The sequence below is a fragment of the Cokeromyces recurvatus genome (genome assembly GCF_025118155.1).
Source record: "Cokeromyces recurvatus strain NRRL 2243 chromosome Unknown BX663scaffold_44, whole genome shotgun sequence".
Lineage (NCBI taxonomy): Eukaryota > Fungi > Mucoromycota > Mucoromycetes > Mucorales > Mucoraceae > Cokeromyces > Cokeromyces recurvatus.
In genome coordinates, this window is record NW_026251430.1 from 39,917 (window position 1) to 56,068 (window position 16,152).

The 16,152-nt window shown below is 31.1% G+C and overlaps 7 protein-coding genes across 7 annotated transcripts; 2 read left to right on the top strand and 5 right to left on the bottom strand.

Moving 5' to 3' along the window:
- Positions 1 to 124: 124 nt before the first annotated feature.
- On the top strand, positions 125 to 1,993 carry BX663DRAFT_480549 (ATP synthase subunit alpha; the record flags this gene model as incomplete). Its single annotated transcript, XM_051524341.1, has 3 exons — positions 125 to 251; positions 343 to 570; positions 644 to 1,993. Exons 1-3 carry the CDS (start codon positions 186 to 188, stop codon positions 1,991 to 1,993), a joined length of 1,644 nt encoding a protein of 547 aa, XP_051378118.1. The 5' UTR covers positions 125 to 185.
- Positions 1,994 to 2,164: 171 nt separating this feature from the next.
- BX663DRAFT_525828 (caffeine-induced death protein 2) lies at positions 2,165 to 2,976 on the bottom strand (the record flags this gene model as incomplete). The annotated part of the gene is made up of 4 exons (XM_051529829.1): positions 2,814 to 2,976; positions 2,522 to 2,673; positions 2,354 to 2,449; positions 2,165 to 2,278 (listed from the first exon to the last, which is right to left on the bottom strand). Exons 1-4 carry the CDS (start codon positions 2,869 to 2,871, stop codon positions 2,168 to 2,170), a joined length of 417 nt encoding a protein of 138 aa, XP_051378119.1. The 5' UTR covers positions 2,872 to 2,976.
- A 1,061-nt stretch (positions 2,977 to 4,037) lies between these two features.
- On the bottom strand, positions 4,038 to 6,411 carry BX663DRAFT_525831 (uncharacterized protein). The gene is made up of 6 exons (XM_051529830.1): positions 6,317 to 6,411; positions 5,911 to 6,248; positions 5,708 to 5,857; positions 5,245 to 5,637; positions 4,605 to 5,174; positions 4,038 to 4,532 (listed from the first exon to the last, which is right to left on the bottom strand). Exons 1-6 carry the CDS (start codon positions 6,363 to 6,365, stop codon positions 4,332 to 4,334), a joined length of 1,701 nt encoding a protein of 566 aa, XP_051378120.1. The 5' UTR covers positions 6,366 to 6,411; the 3' UTR covers positions 4,038 to 4,331.
- An 848-nt stretch (positions 6,412 to 7,259) lies between these two features.
- BX663DRAFT_525833 (Molybdopterin biosynthesis MoaE) lies at positions 7,260 to 7,878 on the top strand. Its single transcript, XM_051529831.1, has 2 exons — positions 7,260 to 7,438; positions 7,501 to 7,878. Exons 1-2 carry the CDS (start codon positions 7,312 to 7,314, stop codon positions 7,803 to 7,805), a joined length of 432 nt encoding a protein of 143 aa, XP_051378121.1. The 5' UTR covers positions 7,260 to 7,311; the 3' UTR covers positions 7,806 to 7,878.
- Positions 7,879 to 8,494: 616 nt separating this feature from the next.
- Positions 8,495 to 9,713, bottom strand: BX663DRAFT_533488 (cytochrome P450; the record flags this gene model as incomplete). Its single annotated transcript, XM_051530534.1, has 4 exons — positions 8,495 to 8,815; positions 8,896 to 9,077; positions 9,296 to 9,598; positions 9,656 to 9,713. The coding sequence occupies 4 exons, from the start codon at positions 9,711 to 9,713 to the stop codon at positions 8,495 to 8,497; spliced, it is 864 nt and encodes a 287-aa protein (XP_051378122.1).
- Positions 9,714 to 10,275: 562 nt separating this feature from the next.
- On the bottom strand, positions 10,276 to 10,488 carry BX663DRAFT_421181 (uncharacterized protein; the record flags this gene model as incomplete). Its single annotated transcript, XM_051522407.1, has 1 exon — positions 10,276 to 10,488. A coding segment is annotated over one exon (213 nt), but the record flags the coding sequence as incomplete, so codon positions are not given.
- Positions 10,489 to 11,786: 1,298 nt separating this feature from the next.
- On the bottom strand, positions 11,787 to 16,080 carry BX663DRAFT_525836 (ras guanine nucleotide exchange factor domain-containing protein). The gene is made up of 6 exons (XM_051529832.1): positions 15,192 to 16,080; positions 15,011 to 15,127; positions 13,393 to 14,932; positions 13,137 to 13,302; positions 12,549 to 13,050; positions 11,787 to 12,456 (listed from the first exon to the last, which is right to left on the bottom strand). Exons 1-6 carry the CDS (start codon positions 15,912 to 15,914, stop codon positions 11,965 to 11,967), a joined length of 3,540 nt encoding a protein of 1,179 aa, XP_051378124.1. The 5' UTR covers positions 15,915 to 16,080; the 3' UTR covers positions 11,787 to 11,964.
- Positions 16,081 to 16,152: the final 72 nt, after the last annotated feature.

The window sequence follows — 16,152 nt, forward strand, 5'->3', positions numbered from 1 at the left end:
AGTCACAATTAGGCTCAGTCAATAGACATTGGTCATGCCCCCCATCACTTTGATTAAACAAAAAAATGATAGGAGTTTTAAACTGATCACATACACACCCTTCCCCCAGTTTTGTTTTGATTTATTTCTTTTTTTTTTTTTTTCAACCCCTCTCTCCTTCATAAAAAAATAAAGATAAAGGTTAAATGTTGAGAAACGCTACTCGTTTTGCACGCCCTACTTTGGCTGCTTTGGCCAGATCTACACCTGCTGTAAATAAGTGAATTATTATTTTAACATTAAATTTGGAATTAACAATTCTAATGGAAACTCAATTACTATTATTTTTTATTTTTATAATAGCGTCTTAATCTCGGTGCAGCTTCTATTGCTTTAAGAACATATGCTTCTGCCAAACCTTCTACTTCTGAAGTTTCTTCTATTCTCGAACAACGTATTTTGGGTGCTAATTCTGAAACTGATCTTCAAGAAACTGGCCGCGTTTTATCTATTGGTGATGGTATTGCCCGTGTTTATGGTTTAAAGAACTGTCAAGCTGAAGAAATGGTTGAATTTTCTTCTGGTCTTAAGGTACATATCTATATTTTATATATTTAAGTATTATATTGAGTAATGTATATATATATATATATGTATATGATAGGGTATGGCTCTTAACTTGGAACCTGATAATGTCGGTATTGTCGTTTTCGGTAACGATCGTTTGATTAAGGAAGGCGATACTGTTAAACGTACTGGCGCCATTGTCGACGTTCCTGTTGGTCCTGGTATTCTTGGTCGTGTTGTAGATGCGCTTGGTAACCCTATTGATGGTAAGGGTCCTCTTGAAACCGTAGGTCGTTCTCGTGTTCAAGTAAAGGCTCCTGGTATCTTGCCTCGTCATTCTGTTAACGAACCTATGCAAACTGGTATCAAGTCTGTTGACTCCATGGTTCCTATCGGTCGTGGTCAACGTGAATTGATTATTGGTGATCGTCAAACTGGTAAGACTGCTGTCGCTCTTGATACTATTTTGAACCAAAAGAATTGGAACAATGGTTCTGATGAATCCAAGAAGTTGTACTGTATTTACGTTGCTGTTGGTCAAAAGCGTTCTACCGTTGCTCAACTTGTTAGAACTCTTGAAGAAAATGACGCTATGAAGTACACTACTGTTGTTGCTGCTACTGCCTCTGAAGCTGCTCCTCTTCAATATCTTGCTCCTTTCTCCGGTGCTGCCTTTGGTGAATGGTTCCGTGATAACGGTCGTCACTCTTTGATCATTTATGATGATTTGTCTAAGCAAGCTGTTGCTTATCGTCAAATGTCACTTTTGCTTCGTCGTCCTCCTGGTCGTGAAGCTTATCCTGGTGATGTCTTCTATCTTCACTCTCGTCTTTTAGAACGTGCTGCCAAGATGAATAAGAGCTTTGGTTATGGTTCCATGACTGCTCTTCCCATCATTGAAACTCAAGGTGGTGATGTCTCTGCTTATATCCCTACTAACGTTATTTCCATTACTGATGGTCAAATCTTCTTGGAAGCTGAACTTTTCTTCAAGGGTATTCGTCCTGCTATTAACGTCGGTCTTTCCGTCTCTCGTGTCGGTTCTGCTGCCCAAACTAAAGCCATGAAGCAAGTTGCTGGTTCCATGAAGCTTTTCTTGGCTCAATACCGTGAAGTCGCTGCTTTCGCTCAATTTGGTTCCGATCTTGATGCCTCTACTCAATTCTTGTTGAATCGTGGTGCTCGTCTTACTGAATTATTGAAGCAACCTCAATATAGTCCTCTTTCCATTCAAGTTCAAATTCCTATTATCTTTGCTGGTGTCAATGGTTATCTTGATAAGATCCCTGTGAACCGTGTTGTTGAATGGGAAAAGGATTTCATTAGTCACATCAAGACTCAGCACACTGATATGCTTGAGGAAATCCGTTCTAAGGGTGTTCTTTCCAAGGAACTTGAAACCAAGCTTCGTGATGTTTGTGACAACCATGCTAAAGCCTTTTATTAAGCAAGACTTTTTTATTAATTTAGTTTATTGTTCTCTATTTTTTCTGTAAAAAAAAATATGTATATATATCTGCATATATATATATATCTTTACCACCATATACAGTTTACAATTATTTATATAAATATTAAAAAAAAAGAAAAAAATTGTTTTTTTTTTTTATACATGTATATTTTATTTTTCTAATGAAGTAACATCAAATGATCTGCATTTAGTTTTAAAAACTTGTAAAGTACGTTCTCTAATAATTTCTTCGACAAATCTCTCATTTGAAACCGATTGACGCTATAAACAATAAAAAGACATATAAATAAAATTGCCATCATTAATAGCCAAACTAAAATGTCGTTTTTTATTTACCATAGATTCTCTTGTGAAAATACTATTTTTGACATCGAAATCATCAGGGTCTTCTTCTAATTTTTTATTCTTCTTTTCGAGATCTTGGTCCATTAACTGTATGATTGTAATGAAACTTAATTAGCCCGTCCCTCCCTTTATACATATATATCTGATCAAATCATTTACCTTGAGGCAATAATCAATAGCTTCATCACGCTTTGCATAAGCATTAGATATTTGTTTAAAGAAATCAGCACAAGCTCCTTCTGACTGCGTTGAGGTAGAGTTAAGTCTATTAATAATGTTATCGTCCACTTTACGTAATTCTTTCATGTATTCTAATTCATAAAGAAAGAAAGAAAGAAAAAACAATGTATGTGTATATGTAATATGGGTTATGATGACTTTACCCCTTTTTTTTTTTTCTATCTCTCTCTCTCTCTCTTATATACATATATAGCTGTTTGTCACAACTTACCTTTAAAGAAAGAAAAATTAAAACATGTTGTGGGATTAAGTTCTCTCTTAGTAGACATAGGATGATTTATGTAATGTAAAGGAATCTATCTATATTTATAAAAAAAAAATAAAAATAAAAAGATTTTTTTAAATAATCAGGCAAGGGTTGGAAGAAGAAAAACAGGACAGAATAAGGCATAGGTTAACGGGATTTCAATTGTTGACATTTAAGAAAAAAAAAAAAAAGTGGAGAAAACGATTATCCTGGTTTAAGAAGTGATATCCTAAATTTAAATAAAATGAAAATAACTATATGCATTTCCTATTGGTAAAGCAGTTGTTTTATTTTATTTTGTAAAATAGACAACACAAGACAAATAAGCGTATATGCATACATATAATGCTTCATAAAAACTACTATATTTAGTTAGAAACAACTACATATAAAAGGAATAAGTAACTATGCAAAGTATATTATAGTAATACAGTTTATACAGAAATTCTTTTAATCTCATATATGCAATGTAGCATATAATTACAAAAGCAATGATTGAATAGAGGGTCTATTACATAAAGTATGATTCGTAGTAGATAGTAGATAGTGGATTATTATTAGGGTCTGTTCTTCCAAGAGTACAAGTCGTATAAAAGGATGTATGAGCAGTTATCAGAGAATGACATTCAAGTAGTAGTGGTGGTGTTGATGTTTTCCTCCTACTGGTCGCAGTAGACTGTTGTAATTCAACAAAAAGTGGATTTAATTTAGTATAATAATAGCATTCAAGCGGCCGAAGCTCAAGAGCCCCTTTGACAATGATTGGATTTTAAAGGTGGGAGTCTAATAGAAGATACTACATCAATAGTAGTGGTAGCAGTATCGAGTTCATCATAGATATTTGTTTCATGAGTACGTGTATGTCAAATTAATTCGTCTGACCGAGAAAACTTTTTTATTGCATTCAGTATGCTTATATCGATAAGGCTTCTCACCTGTATGAATACGAATATGTCTGATGCGATGCTCTTAGACAATAAAATGACTTTGGACACATAGGACATTTATATAGTCTTTTACTATCAGCAGAAGATCGAGATCCTCTCCTGGATTGTTGAAACTTTTTTTTTTTTCTTGATAATAAAAAATAAACGATGAGGGCATTGTTAAGAAATAATACCAACAACAAAAAGAGAGAAGAGAAATATAATAAATACACATTTTTTTTTCTATTTTGTAACTATGCAAAAAATATGCATATTACCCCATTAAATCTCACCATATAATACCTTATTTTACTATAACCTTTTTTTATGCACTAAAATTAGTGTCTACATCTTTTAATAATATCTGCTATCCTTAAATGTCTCGCTATTATACTTTCTAACTAGAAATGAATGCTTACTATTAGTAAATTAAGGGGACATCATAATATCGAACATTATAGAATAACTCTTAACATGAATATAAAACAAACAAAAAAATAAAAAAACAATAGTCATCATGCTTTGCTTTCTTATTAATTTTAATATAATTATTCTTTTAAGGAGTACATCTACCAGTGAAACGAGGATAAAGACAACATTCACGAACAGTATAACGGTTGAGAAGCCATGCAAGGAAACGTTCAACGCCAAGACCATAACCACCATGAGGTGTAGTACCATATTTACGTTGATCAGTGTACCAATAATAAGGTGAAGGATCAATACCAGCAGTACCATATGCTGCTAATAATTCTTCCTATTTTTACAAGTCAGTCATAGATATATCCTCTCTCTTTCTTTTTTTTTTTTTTAAATAGTTATTACATACCCTGTTATCCATTCTCATACTACCACCAACAATTTCACCAACACCAGGCATTAAAACATCAACACTTTCAGTAACACGTCTATCAGATGGATCCTTTTGCATATAGAAGGCCTTAATTTCATGAGGGAAGTGAGTAAGGAAAATGGGACGACCAATCTTATCTGTCATAGCACGTTCAGGAGCTTCAGGAATATCTTCACCAAATTCATAGAATGAACCATCTTCCTTTTTAATATCATTTTCCTTCAAATACTTGATAGCATCAGCATACTTCATACGAAGGAAAGGACGAGAAGGCTTCTTGAAGTCAGGGTTCAATTGTTGGATCAATTTACCAGTTTCTTCATCAGCTAAGACACGATCAATAACAAAACAAATCAAGTTTTCAAGATGGTCTAATAAGTCATCAAATTCAATGAAGGCCATTTCAGCTTCCAAGTGAGAATATTCTGACAAGTGTCTACGAGTATGTGATTTTTCAGCACGATAAGATTCGGCAAGACAGAAAACATCACCAAGAGAAGGAAGACAGGTTTCAAGATAAAGTTGAGAGGATTGTGTTAAATAGGCCTATTAAATGTAAAAAATAAAAATAAAATAAGAAATTATCTAAAAAAAAAAAAAATAGAATATAACTTACGTTCTCTCCATAGTAGTTGAATGAGAATAAAGTAGAACCACCTTCAACTTGAGTTTGAACCATACAAGGAGGGGTAATTTCAGTGAATTTTTCTTGTTCATAGAAAGCACGGAAAGCTTTAATAACTTCAGCTCTGGCTTTGAGGACAGCAGAAGCAGTTTCACCACGAATAACGAGATGACGATTATCCAAAAGATAGGAAGGATCAGCATCAGCACTGACCTTGTTGTTGAAAGCTTCATCACCACTAGGTGCCTTACCAACAACTTCCCAATAATCTGCAACCAATTCATGATTACCAGGAGCTGTTTTACCTTCAGGAAGTTCATTAATAATACCATATACAGTGATGGTAGATTCAACAGTAAGAGTAATAGCATCATAGGAGTGACACTATAGTCATATTTATATTAGACTCTTATTCCTGTGATTGATATATAATATATATAAAAAAAAAGCTTACCAATTTTCCGGTCAAGACACATTGTAAATAGCCAGAACCATCACGAATGATAATAAACATCATATCTTTACCTTGAACACGAAGACGATGTACCCAACCAGAGACCTTAACACGCTTACCTCTCTTTTCAGTAGATTGACGGATTTTAATCTAATTCAAATTTTTTTAATATATTTCCTTTTACATATACATGTCTGTACTACCTTTTCTGCTTTAGGAAGAGATTCATCTTCCTTAAGAATAACAGATTTAGCATATTCAATAGCCTTGGCTTCTTCTTCTTGCTTCTTCTTTAATTCAGCATCCTGCTTCTTTTTTTGTTCTTCAAGCTTCTTGGCTTTCTTTTGTTGTTCGGCAAAGGTCTTCTTAGCCTTCTTGAAAGCAGCACCAGAAATATCCTTAAAACCTTCCTCGTCCTTCTTAATTTGAACTTTAATGTTGTCGCCCTTTACTTCAATAGCCTTAAGGACTGACTTGAAGGGAGCTGTTTCAGTACCATTGCCATTGGTGTCACAACCAGCAATTTCGTCTACAAAGACAGCTATTTTCAAATTAACAGAATTAACGTCACTCGTGTTTTAATAATAATAAAATAGAATAGAGACATACTTTCAGCAAGACTAAGCTTTTCGGTAGCTTCCACAATAGGAGTAGCCATTATCTAATAGTAAATAATATATAAAAAGGAAAAAAAAAGGATAGAGAATCGGGATAGAAAGGTCAAAATAAAATACTTGAGAAAGTAACTTCAATATGATACCAAGCCACAATTTTATGACACATATTTGACTGGGTTTCATTTAATTTAATATGATGCACTATTACTGCTGTTATCCAACATAATGAAATACTATATCGTTATGAAAAACAATTGACGAATCAGTAATGTTGTTATGGCAATTCGGTCTTTTTTTTTCCTTTTCCAAATAGAAATTATTTGTATAAATATTTTTGAAAGATAATGGGATAAATGTAAACCCAAAGGATGCTTGATATTAATCGTCTCATATGCTATGCTTTCAATGTTGTTGTTGTTTTTTAAGTAAAATCATGAAGAGGCGCCTTATCTCAATTAAAGAAACTACATAAGATTGTGCTGCAGCAGACATCTTCTTCCTCCTCTTAACTATTACATGAGCTAATTGTTAAATTTAATTTATTATACTTGTAAAAAAAAACAAATGAGGATATGCTAATAATCACTGAATTGTTAATATCAGCAATCTGTAACCCATTTTTGAACCTATAATAGTATGGTCAAAACTGAATATCAAGATTTGGATCAAACGTTTGTATGTATCCTCTACTAGCATTACGACATTTTAATTTCTCGTTTTTTTTTTTTTTTTTTTTTTTTTTGAAAGAGAATTATATATACTTGTCATACACCATATCTTTGAGAAAAGGTGTATGTGTTACTATGTTTAATAAGTATATAATCTCTTCAGTTATAACTTGTTATCTTCCATTAATTCTTATGTAATATGAGTTTAAATATGACTATAAAAAAAAAAAAAAAAAAAAAAAAAAAAAAAAAAAAAAACTATTTTTGTTTTGTTTGTTTTTATTTTTATTTTATTTTATTATTAAAGCTGAAAAAAAAAATGAAAAATATTGTTGAAATTTCAAGTGAGCCATTACCGTCATTAGATGAGATTACTAGTTTAGTACAAGATGATAGAGCAGGAGCCATAACTACATTTTCAGGCACCACTAGAAATGTATTTGAAGGTATAGAATAGAATATAAAATAATTGGAAATAAGAAAGGATGTAAATTTTGCAGTTCTTTAGATAAGACTGTGGTTGAATTAGAATATGAAGCATATATACCTATGGCGAAAAAGATATTAATGGAGTTAATTGAAGAAGCGCGTAATAAGTGGAATTTATTACATGTAGCTATTTATCATAGAACGGGAATTGTGCCAGTTGGTAAAGTGAGTGTGGTAGTTGCTACTTCCTCAAAACATAGAGCAGATTCAATGGATTCAGCACGTTATCTTATTGATGAATTAAAGGATAGATGTCCAATTTGGAAGCGAGAAGTTTACGAAGATGGAAGTGTATGGAAAGGTGCATGTAATAAAAAACATTAATAAAGTTTCATTATATCAAAGTTAAGCTTTTGCAAATGTTTGTTAAGTTTAAGCCCAGACATTATCATTATCACTTGTGAGTAGCAGTAAAAAGCATTTTTCTTTTCTTAAAATAGATCTTCTCCTTTCGATCATAAGCAAAGACTGATAACATTAAAAAAAAAAAGGAGCCCTTAAAGATGTTATCATGGAAAAAAGTATATTTACTATGTATTAACATGGTAGTAGTAGTTATGAAACTTTATACAAGCCTGAACAGAAATAGCTCATTCTAGATTAAATTTGTAAGCCGCATTTAGAATAGTGAAATTTAAATAATAACATGACAAGTATCCTAAAGAGAAAACGAATTTAAACAATTAGCACTGATATGCAGCAATTTTCATTTACTGGATATCAATGTTTAGTTAGATTATTATTCATTTTGATAAGCAGTATCTGCCTTAGCTCTTCATTCTACTTTTATAGATACACACATATTTATCAAAATTTTCTATAGCATTATATTCCATAGCAGTGTTTATTTTAATTTTATTTCATTTTATAAAAGATACTATTGATCGAGTAGTCCTATAAAATTAAGCCAATAACCATATAATGACTTGAAACAAAAAATAATAAAAGTTAACATACTAAAGTTTATGAATGTTCGTATGACATGTAAAGATGAATAGTATGTTACTTAATAATTAAGTGTATCTTTTTGTTAACTGAATTTTTAATGATTCAGGGCCTAATAATCCAATACCTCCTCCACTTGCATTCTTTAAACCAAATTCATGCTCACTATTGGGTACAAGTTTCCAAGTATATCTCTTTAAAAACATTGCTTGAACTACTCTTTGTTCTGACATACTAAAATTTTTGCCAATGCATGTCCTAGGTCCGTCTCCAAATGGCATCCAGACAGCTTCACTGCGAAAGCTTGAGTTTTGTTGATCAAATCTGTCTGGATTGAATTTTTCAGGAGCATCCCAATAATTATTCAAATGATGAGTACAGTAAAGCTCCTTTTTATAGAAATAAAAATGACAATAAATAAAACGTGTAAAAAAAAAAAATAAAAAATAAAATGAAAACAGATACTTACGATAGCTACTCTTGTTTCTTTTGGAATAAAGAATCCACCTATATTTGTGTCCTTTGTTACTATACGAGGGAGATTACCTGAAGTAGGAGGATTAATTCGCATAGTTTCCAGAATACAATTATTTAAATATTTCATTTGTTTGAGTTCTAAGTCTGTTGGAATAATATCTTCAGGAGAATCTCCTAAAATTTCTAAAACTTCCGCACGAGCTTTATCTTGGATTTCTGGATTAGCAGCAAGGTAATACATGAAAGAGGCAGTAGCACTTGCAGTAGTTTCATGTCCTATTATTCATATTTAAAGTATATATAAATACTATATTTTGGCCCCTTCCTCCTCCTCCCACTCCCAGTCACTTTTTTTTTTTCTAGAATATGTATACATTATTATGTATCCTTACCTGCAACAAAAAATACAGCAAGATTTGAAACTAATTCACCATCAGTTAGATAAAATTTATTATGCGTATTTGTAGGATCTTCAGCGGCCATAATCATGAGAGTAAGTAAATCAGGTTTTTTCTTTGGATCATCCATATCAATTTTATTTTCATGAATAAGACGTTTACGGTCCATAATAATATCCGATAATAACTTTCGAAGATGTTCATTTGCTTGACGAGCACGATTACGATAAGGAATAAATCTAGAAGGGATACGTGTATACGCTGGAAATAAATAAACTAAAGGATCTCTAACAATACCTATTTTAATTTATATTAAATATTTATAATACATAATGTGACCTTAATAATACTTACTAAAGGCTCGCTTATAAATAACGGCATACATTGAATTTGGATCAGATACAGCTTTCATATCAAAGTTCTTTATAGATAGATAGATATATTGATAGATAGAAAATGAAAAAGGTGAATATAATATTATTCGTTTATAGAATATCATAACTTACAAAAATACCAAGTCCAAGACAATCAAGTGCATACCTAATAAATAATTATAACACTTTAAAATTATGTATCACACAAGTTACTTATATTTACCTTCTCATATAATCTGCAGCATCAATTATACCATCCTTATTATATTCATCAATTGCTATAAATATTCTTTTTGTTATTTCACCAAATACTTCTACTGGCATCGCTCTGTGGAACACAGGATTAGCAACACTTCTTTGTCTTCTCCAATCTTTATAATTGGCATTTCCCATATTAGGTTCTTGATTTGTTAAAATAAGGTCCTTTATATAGATAAATAAAGTTTAATATATAGGCAGGTTTTTTTTTTTTTTTTTTTTTGATAGTCAACTTACTGGGTCCAATGAGACTTGCTCCTTTGGGTATGTATGAACATCCCTCAATAAAACTTGAAGTAAACGAGGATCACCTACAGTCAACACCCATCGTCCCATAATATACTTTAAGCATAAACCATGTTGATTTATAAGTGGTAACATTAATTTCTTTACCCTTATATCATGACTGTCGCCTTTTATAATACTTAAAAACCATGGAATTGTATCAACTTTTGGTATATGTCTTAGATGGTTTGGAACAACAACTGCTTTCCAAAAAGCCTTGATTAGATAAGATCCTCCAAGAATAGACAAAAGTAGAGTCAAGTAATGATATCTTTTAGATATTAATTGACTTGTAGGAGGAATAGTGTCTAAGATAAAAGACATAATAGAAGAAAATATAATTAAAAAAGAAAAGAAAACAAACAAATCTCTTTTTTTTCTTTTTACATATTTATATAGTTTTATGCAATTGTACCTTTGTTCTCCATAAATGGATAAAGTCCGTAATATGGCTACACTCTTCTTCTAATAAAGGGTAAAAAAAGCGTACTTTATTTTCAATTTGTTGTTGCTGCACATTAACTTTTTCTATATAAATTTGCTAAATTATGAAAGCTTTTTTCATTATTATTATAGTGCCAATAAATAAGGTATCTGATACTAATGATAAAAAAATTAGATTAAAATTTTCACGCTTTTAAACCTAGGGTCTTCTAACAATTCATCATTTTAAGGTACAAAAAAAAAAAAAAAAAAAGCATGTATTAAACTCTTTGAGAAAGGATTCTGATTTCAGCTAATGTACATAATCCAATGGTTAATGCTATTATAAATAAATATAAAAAAAAACAACTTAACCTATGCTAAACTATGTTTTTTACCTGTTATACGTGTGACAAGAGTATACATGTCTTTTAAAAGTGAAGTAACATTATCTAACTTATTATAGAAGGTCTTGGGTTGAATGGAAGCTTATTATGCATACCGAGAGTACTTTAGTTTGTTACCAAGCAATATAGAGCACTAGGAATATATAAAAGCCATGGTAACCTTCTTTTTATATAAACATATGACCTTTTATAGAAATAAAATAAACTATTATTTTTTTATTTAGGATATTCAACTATTTCTAACAAGAAGCACAATGTATATTATGGTTATACTCAAGTAGAAATGGGTATCCGTGGAGTGGTATTAAAGTAACATATTTAACTTGAAGTATGCATCATTGCTATAGGATTTGTTGATTTATCTTAACTAAAAACCAAAAGAGAACATGTTCTTCCTCCAAATATATATTTTCTGCTAATATCGTTGGTAGAATCCTAGTTTCTTTATTAGCTGCGACCATCCTGGCTATTAAAACATTTACATTTTTATTTCAAAAAACTAATAAAGCTGATGTATGAGCTGAATTATATACTCTTATAATTAAATATTTAGTATTCTTGATTATCTCTAATAATATATTCAATAACAAGTCTAATAAAACAAAAATATTTAGTGATGAGACCAAGCGCTTAAATATAATATATTTACACCCCACTGTAAAAATGAATTCTATATTCATAATCTATCTATTCATATATATTATTTATTTTACGACTACTACAATTATCATAAATGTACTATCTCAAAGTTTATAATACATAATTTTAGAAACAAATTTTTATATACAAATTTGTGTATTTCTTTGCATGCTTGAAATTTATTATTGTGTTCATAATTGATATAATATATTACAAAAAAAAATAATCCTTTTCTTTCTATCTCTCTGTCTCTTTTCTTCTTCCTCTTTCTCTCTATTTATATGTTATCATTCATTGTTTGAGCTCTAGGCTCAAGTTCTAAACTTCTTTCATATAAATAATCAACATCTCTACTTGTTTCTAATTGCATCTTAATATAATCCTGAATTTCAGGTACATATTGAAAGATATATGGCGGCGATTGAAATTGTTTAATTTCTCGAATAACCTCTGCTGCCTTTTGTTGCTTTGCAAAATTGATCAAGTTATTAGACTTTTTCAAAAAGTCTGGATTACCGTCTTCAATAAATGTGAGATCTTGTAAGTAAATACCTAAAAATGGAATACAAGGTGGATTCACAGAATGAATCATTTCTCGGTACTCTGTAAAATTTCGATTTGATCCCATCAATTTTCGAATGTGAGCAAGTGATTGACTAGTACGACTGCTGACAAGCTCCCATGTCTTTTTTAATCTTCCGATAGCACTATTATCAAAGGCAGAAAGAATTGCCATACATGTATTATAGTTATTCATCTCAAGACAACGCTAAAAAATTAAATCAAAAATTTTTGATTAACTCGGCTTCTATAACAAACAAACATATATATATATATATGTGTGTGTGTGTGTTTACATACATTTGCAACTTGAGCCCAATACTTGATAACAACTACACGCTTTTTAGCTTCTTTATAACTTAGAATACTTCCAGAGACCCATGAAGTTAATCGATTACAATAATCAATAGATTGTTTCACATTTTCGGCATTTTCAGCACCATCTTTAGACCAGGCTTTGCTTAAGCATTCAATAGGTCGAATACTGCTATAAAATTTAAAGTCCATGATAGTAAGTTGACGTGCTAATTCAAGAGGATCTGTATCTAACAAGCGAATATGTTGTAAGTTTTTTGGTAGAATTGGCATAGGTCCATTCATGGTATTTGGTATCAATTTCTTTAAGCCACCACCATTAGCATCTAATTCCCTTCGTTTCCTAATGAGACGATTTAATTGTTCAGCTGAAAAAGATGAGGAATCGCAAATTACTGTATTAGCAAAGATTTGAAGTTTATTCAATATAAACTCATCTTTATCATTATAATAATTTTCTAGCCAATTCTTCATAACATTAAAAACACTAAAAAAAAAAGAGAGAGAGAGAGATGAGTCTATTTGCAGCTTTATGGATGTAATATAAATGTGTGTTTGTGTGTGTTTTTTTACCGAAGTCGAATAAACTTTTGTTTTTTATCTGTCCATATATCAAGCTCTTCTGGTGTCAAATTATCAGGAGGTGCTAAATTATATCGCTCTTGTAGTAAATCAACAAACTCTTCAGTAGTACAAAAAGATCTATATGTTAATAAGAAATTGGCAATAAAGCTCATGTCTATTTTAAAAAAAAAAAATAAAATAAAAATATTCACACATAAATTAATAATTTATTAAACACACACACACACCCGAAATATTCACATACCTATATAATCATGAAGAGTTAAACGCTCAACTAAAGCACGAAGAGTACCACCTTTTACACTCTTATCTTGAGAAAATTCAATATCGCCTTCTGCATAATCATATCCTAGAAACCAAAATTGAGATTGATCTTCTTGGAGATTTATACCATGACCGAAACTAAATTGGCGTTTTAAAGCTTTATTATCTACAGACCGAACCAAATTGGCTAATGTTAAGCTTGTAGCCGCTGTACTTATAGAAGGTCTATGTTGTGCCTGTTGCTGATTTGTTTGTCTGTTATACAAACGAGGAAGCATAAGTGTATTTGATGTCTCTAATGTTGTATTATTTTCAGCAACTGATGTTGATTCATTCAAATTATTACGATAATTGTTCTGTTTCTTGTTGTCGTTATCAAAATAGTTGTGAACAGGTGAAATTGGATCTCCTTCTCGTATATTGCTATTTTCGCCATTTTTCATCAACCAAACTTTACGTTCACCTACCATTTGCACAACGTTAGAGAAGATGTTTTCAATTGTATCCTCAACTAAATGAACGGTTTCTTCAATAGAACTAACAGATTTAGCTAATTCATTATGAGTATCTGTCAAGACTTGCACAGCACTAAAGAGTAATCCAATTGAATTATAAAGCTGTTGCTTATTGCTGCGAAATTCAGGTAATGACTGAATTTGGGTTGTATCAAAGTTATTTACATCAACATCGTTTAATATAGCGAGGTAATTCCCAATTTGAGATGATAAATTTTGGAAAAGTAAAATTACATTTGATCTTGCCTTTTCGTCAAGAATATTATATTGTTCTTCATTAAAGATAGATTCTTCGTCACCGTCATCATTCTCGTTCTCGCTAATTTTCTTCTGTTGTTTCTGCTCCAATGTATATATATAAGTGGATGCCTTACATAAGGCATCTGTTGAACCAACAATCTGCTTTGCGTGAGTTTGTAAACTAACGATAAGATCTTGATTAAGAGGGTATTTTGCTTTTGATTGTGTTCCAGTACTGCTCTTTCTTCTGCTCATTTTTCTTGGTAACTCATCCTCGGTTTCATGTAATAAAACGAATTTAGGATTAATGGGTCCAAGACTGATATCCTTATTCTGACAGACTAAAATAAATTTTCTCACAGCATTTAGAACATCAGATGCATCACGTTGTATTTTACTATTTACATCCATAATATTATCATTTATATTTTTAGCAGATAAAATAAGTTTAGCAAGTGTAGAGAGGACGATACGTAATGGCTCCTTAATCTCCGTGTCTTGCATATGTGGTGCATCTTTATCCATAGATCTGGAAGCGTATAACATAAGTCGAACTGCATCCACAATAACTGCAATCTTTTGTCTATATATGACTGTATTTTCATTTCGCATAATAGATTTATTTAAATCTCGTACTGAATGTGCTATTTCACTAGCTATTGTTTTCCATGTCATATTCTCTTCTTCTAATAATGTATTTTCTGATTTATTGTGTTTGATTTTATTATTATATTCAGAATTAATTTGCTCATTATTTTCTGTTTTCTATAAAAAAAATAAAAATAAGTTACAATCTCCTCCTCCACCCCTCTCTTCCACCTTATTTTTTTTTTTTTTTTTTACCAAACGTCCAGTAGAAAGATCAATATCGTCATAATTCCATGTTGTTTCGTTTGTAATTGAATTTCCATAATATACTTTTCCTTGTGGAGTAGTTCGTTTAGTCCAATATGACATTAACTTTCAAATATGTATATTAATTAATAAATAAACAATATTAATTTTTTATATATGATATTCTTACATTAACATGCTTATGCTCTACCACAGTTTGATTCTGTTTTGACTGTATTTTTCCAAAATCATCAAAATGTTCCATTGGCTTATCCATTGAAATAGGTCGAGAAGTAACTTCAAATTCTTCTTCTGCACTAGGATGACTATCATCATTATCAGAATCTGAGATAATACCAGGGTGATTCCAACGCAGCCCACCTGTTTGTTTATTAAAATAGAATTTCGTGATTCCGTCATCAGCTATTTGAAGGGTCCATCCTTCAGGTAAATCAGAATCATCCTCATTATAAGAGGACCGTTGTTGATTGAGTGATGAAGAAGAAGGAGGTGCTTGTAATCTATGACGTTTAGGCTGGATTGCTCCTGAGTAATATGAATGATGATTTTTTGATGAGCTAGTAGGATGAATTCCCTGATTCATTCTTTGTATAACTTTGATTGTTCTTGCTTCTTCGTCGCTGTCATCTTCTATTGTTGTGGCGGGATTATGATGCTTTTTATCTTTCTCTACAATAAGGTCTTGACTCGTTTCGACAATTTTAACATAGTTGCTAGGAAACCAACCCCGATTGCCTCCACATAAACCATCCCACCAACCAGAATCCAATTTGGTAAGTACATCGATGTATTCATCTTTTTCAAATGATAAAGATGATTTTTCTGTTGACGAGAAAGCATATAATGCTCTTACTCTACATATAATTGGAAGTGTATTGGCTTCTGCAGCCATATCAGCATATAAATTAAAAGGGGGTTTTTTTTTCTCTCTCTCTCTCTTTTTAATTCTATAATATGTATATATGTATATATATATATTTATTTAGGCGAAATTTATATATATATATACATATAAAAATGCGCTTATAACTTCTTTGTAAAATTTATATAAATATATTTATATAAAAAAAAAAAAAAAATAAAATAAAATAAAATAAAAGGGAGGGAAGCGGGGAAAAAAATAAAAAGCA

Excerpts from the sequence above, each read along its gene's own strand:
- BX663DRAFT_525831 (XM_051529830.1), bottom strand. The coding sequence starts at position 6,365 with ATGGCTACTCCTATTGTGGAAGCTACCGAAAAGCTTAGTCTTGCTGAA. Across the intron at positions 5,638-5,707 it reads GTGTCTTGACCGGAAAATTG|TGTCACTCCTATGATGCTAT; the intron begins GTAAGCTTTTTT and ends ATATGACTATAG. Across the intron at positions 5,175-5,244 it reads TCAACTACTATGGAGAGAAC|GCCTATTTAACACAATCCTC; the intron begins GTAAGTTATATT and ends TACATTTAATAG.
- BX663DRAFT_525833 (XM_051529831.1), top strand. The coding sequence starts at position 7,312 with ATGAAAAATATTGTTGAAATTTCAAGTGAGCCATTACCGTCATTAGAT. Across the intron at positions 7,439-7,500 it reads CACTAGAAATGTATTTGAAG|ATAAGACTGTGGTTGAATTA; the intron begins GTATAGAATAGA and ends GCAGTTCTTTAG.
- BX663DRAFT_525836 (XM_051529832.1), bottom strand. The coding sequence starts at position 15,914 with ATGGCTGCAGAAGCCAATACACTTCCAATTATATGTAGAGTAAGAGCA. Across the intron at positions 15,128-15,191 it reads TAGAGCATAAGCATGTTAAT|TTAATGTCATATTGGACTAA; the intron begins GTAAGAATATCA and ends CATATTTGAAAG. Across the intron at positions 13,303-13,392 it reads AACTCTTCATGATTATATAG|ACATGAGCTTTATTGCCAAT; the intron begins GTATGTGAATAT and ends TTTTTAAAATAG.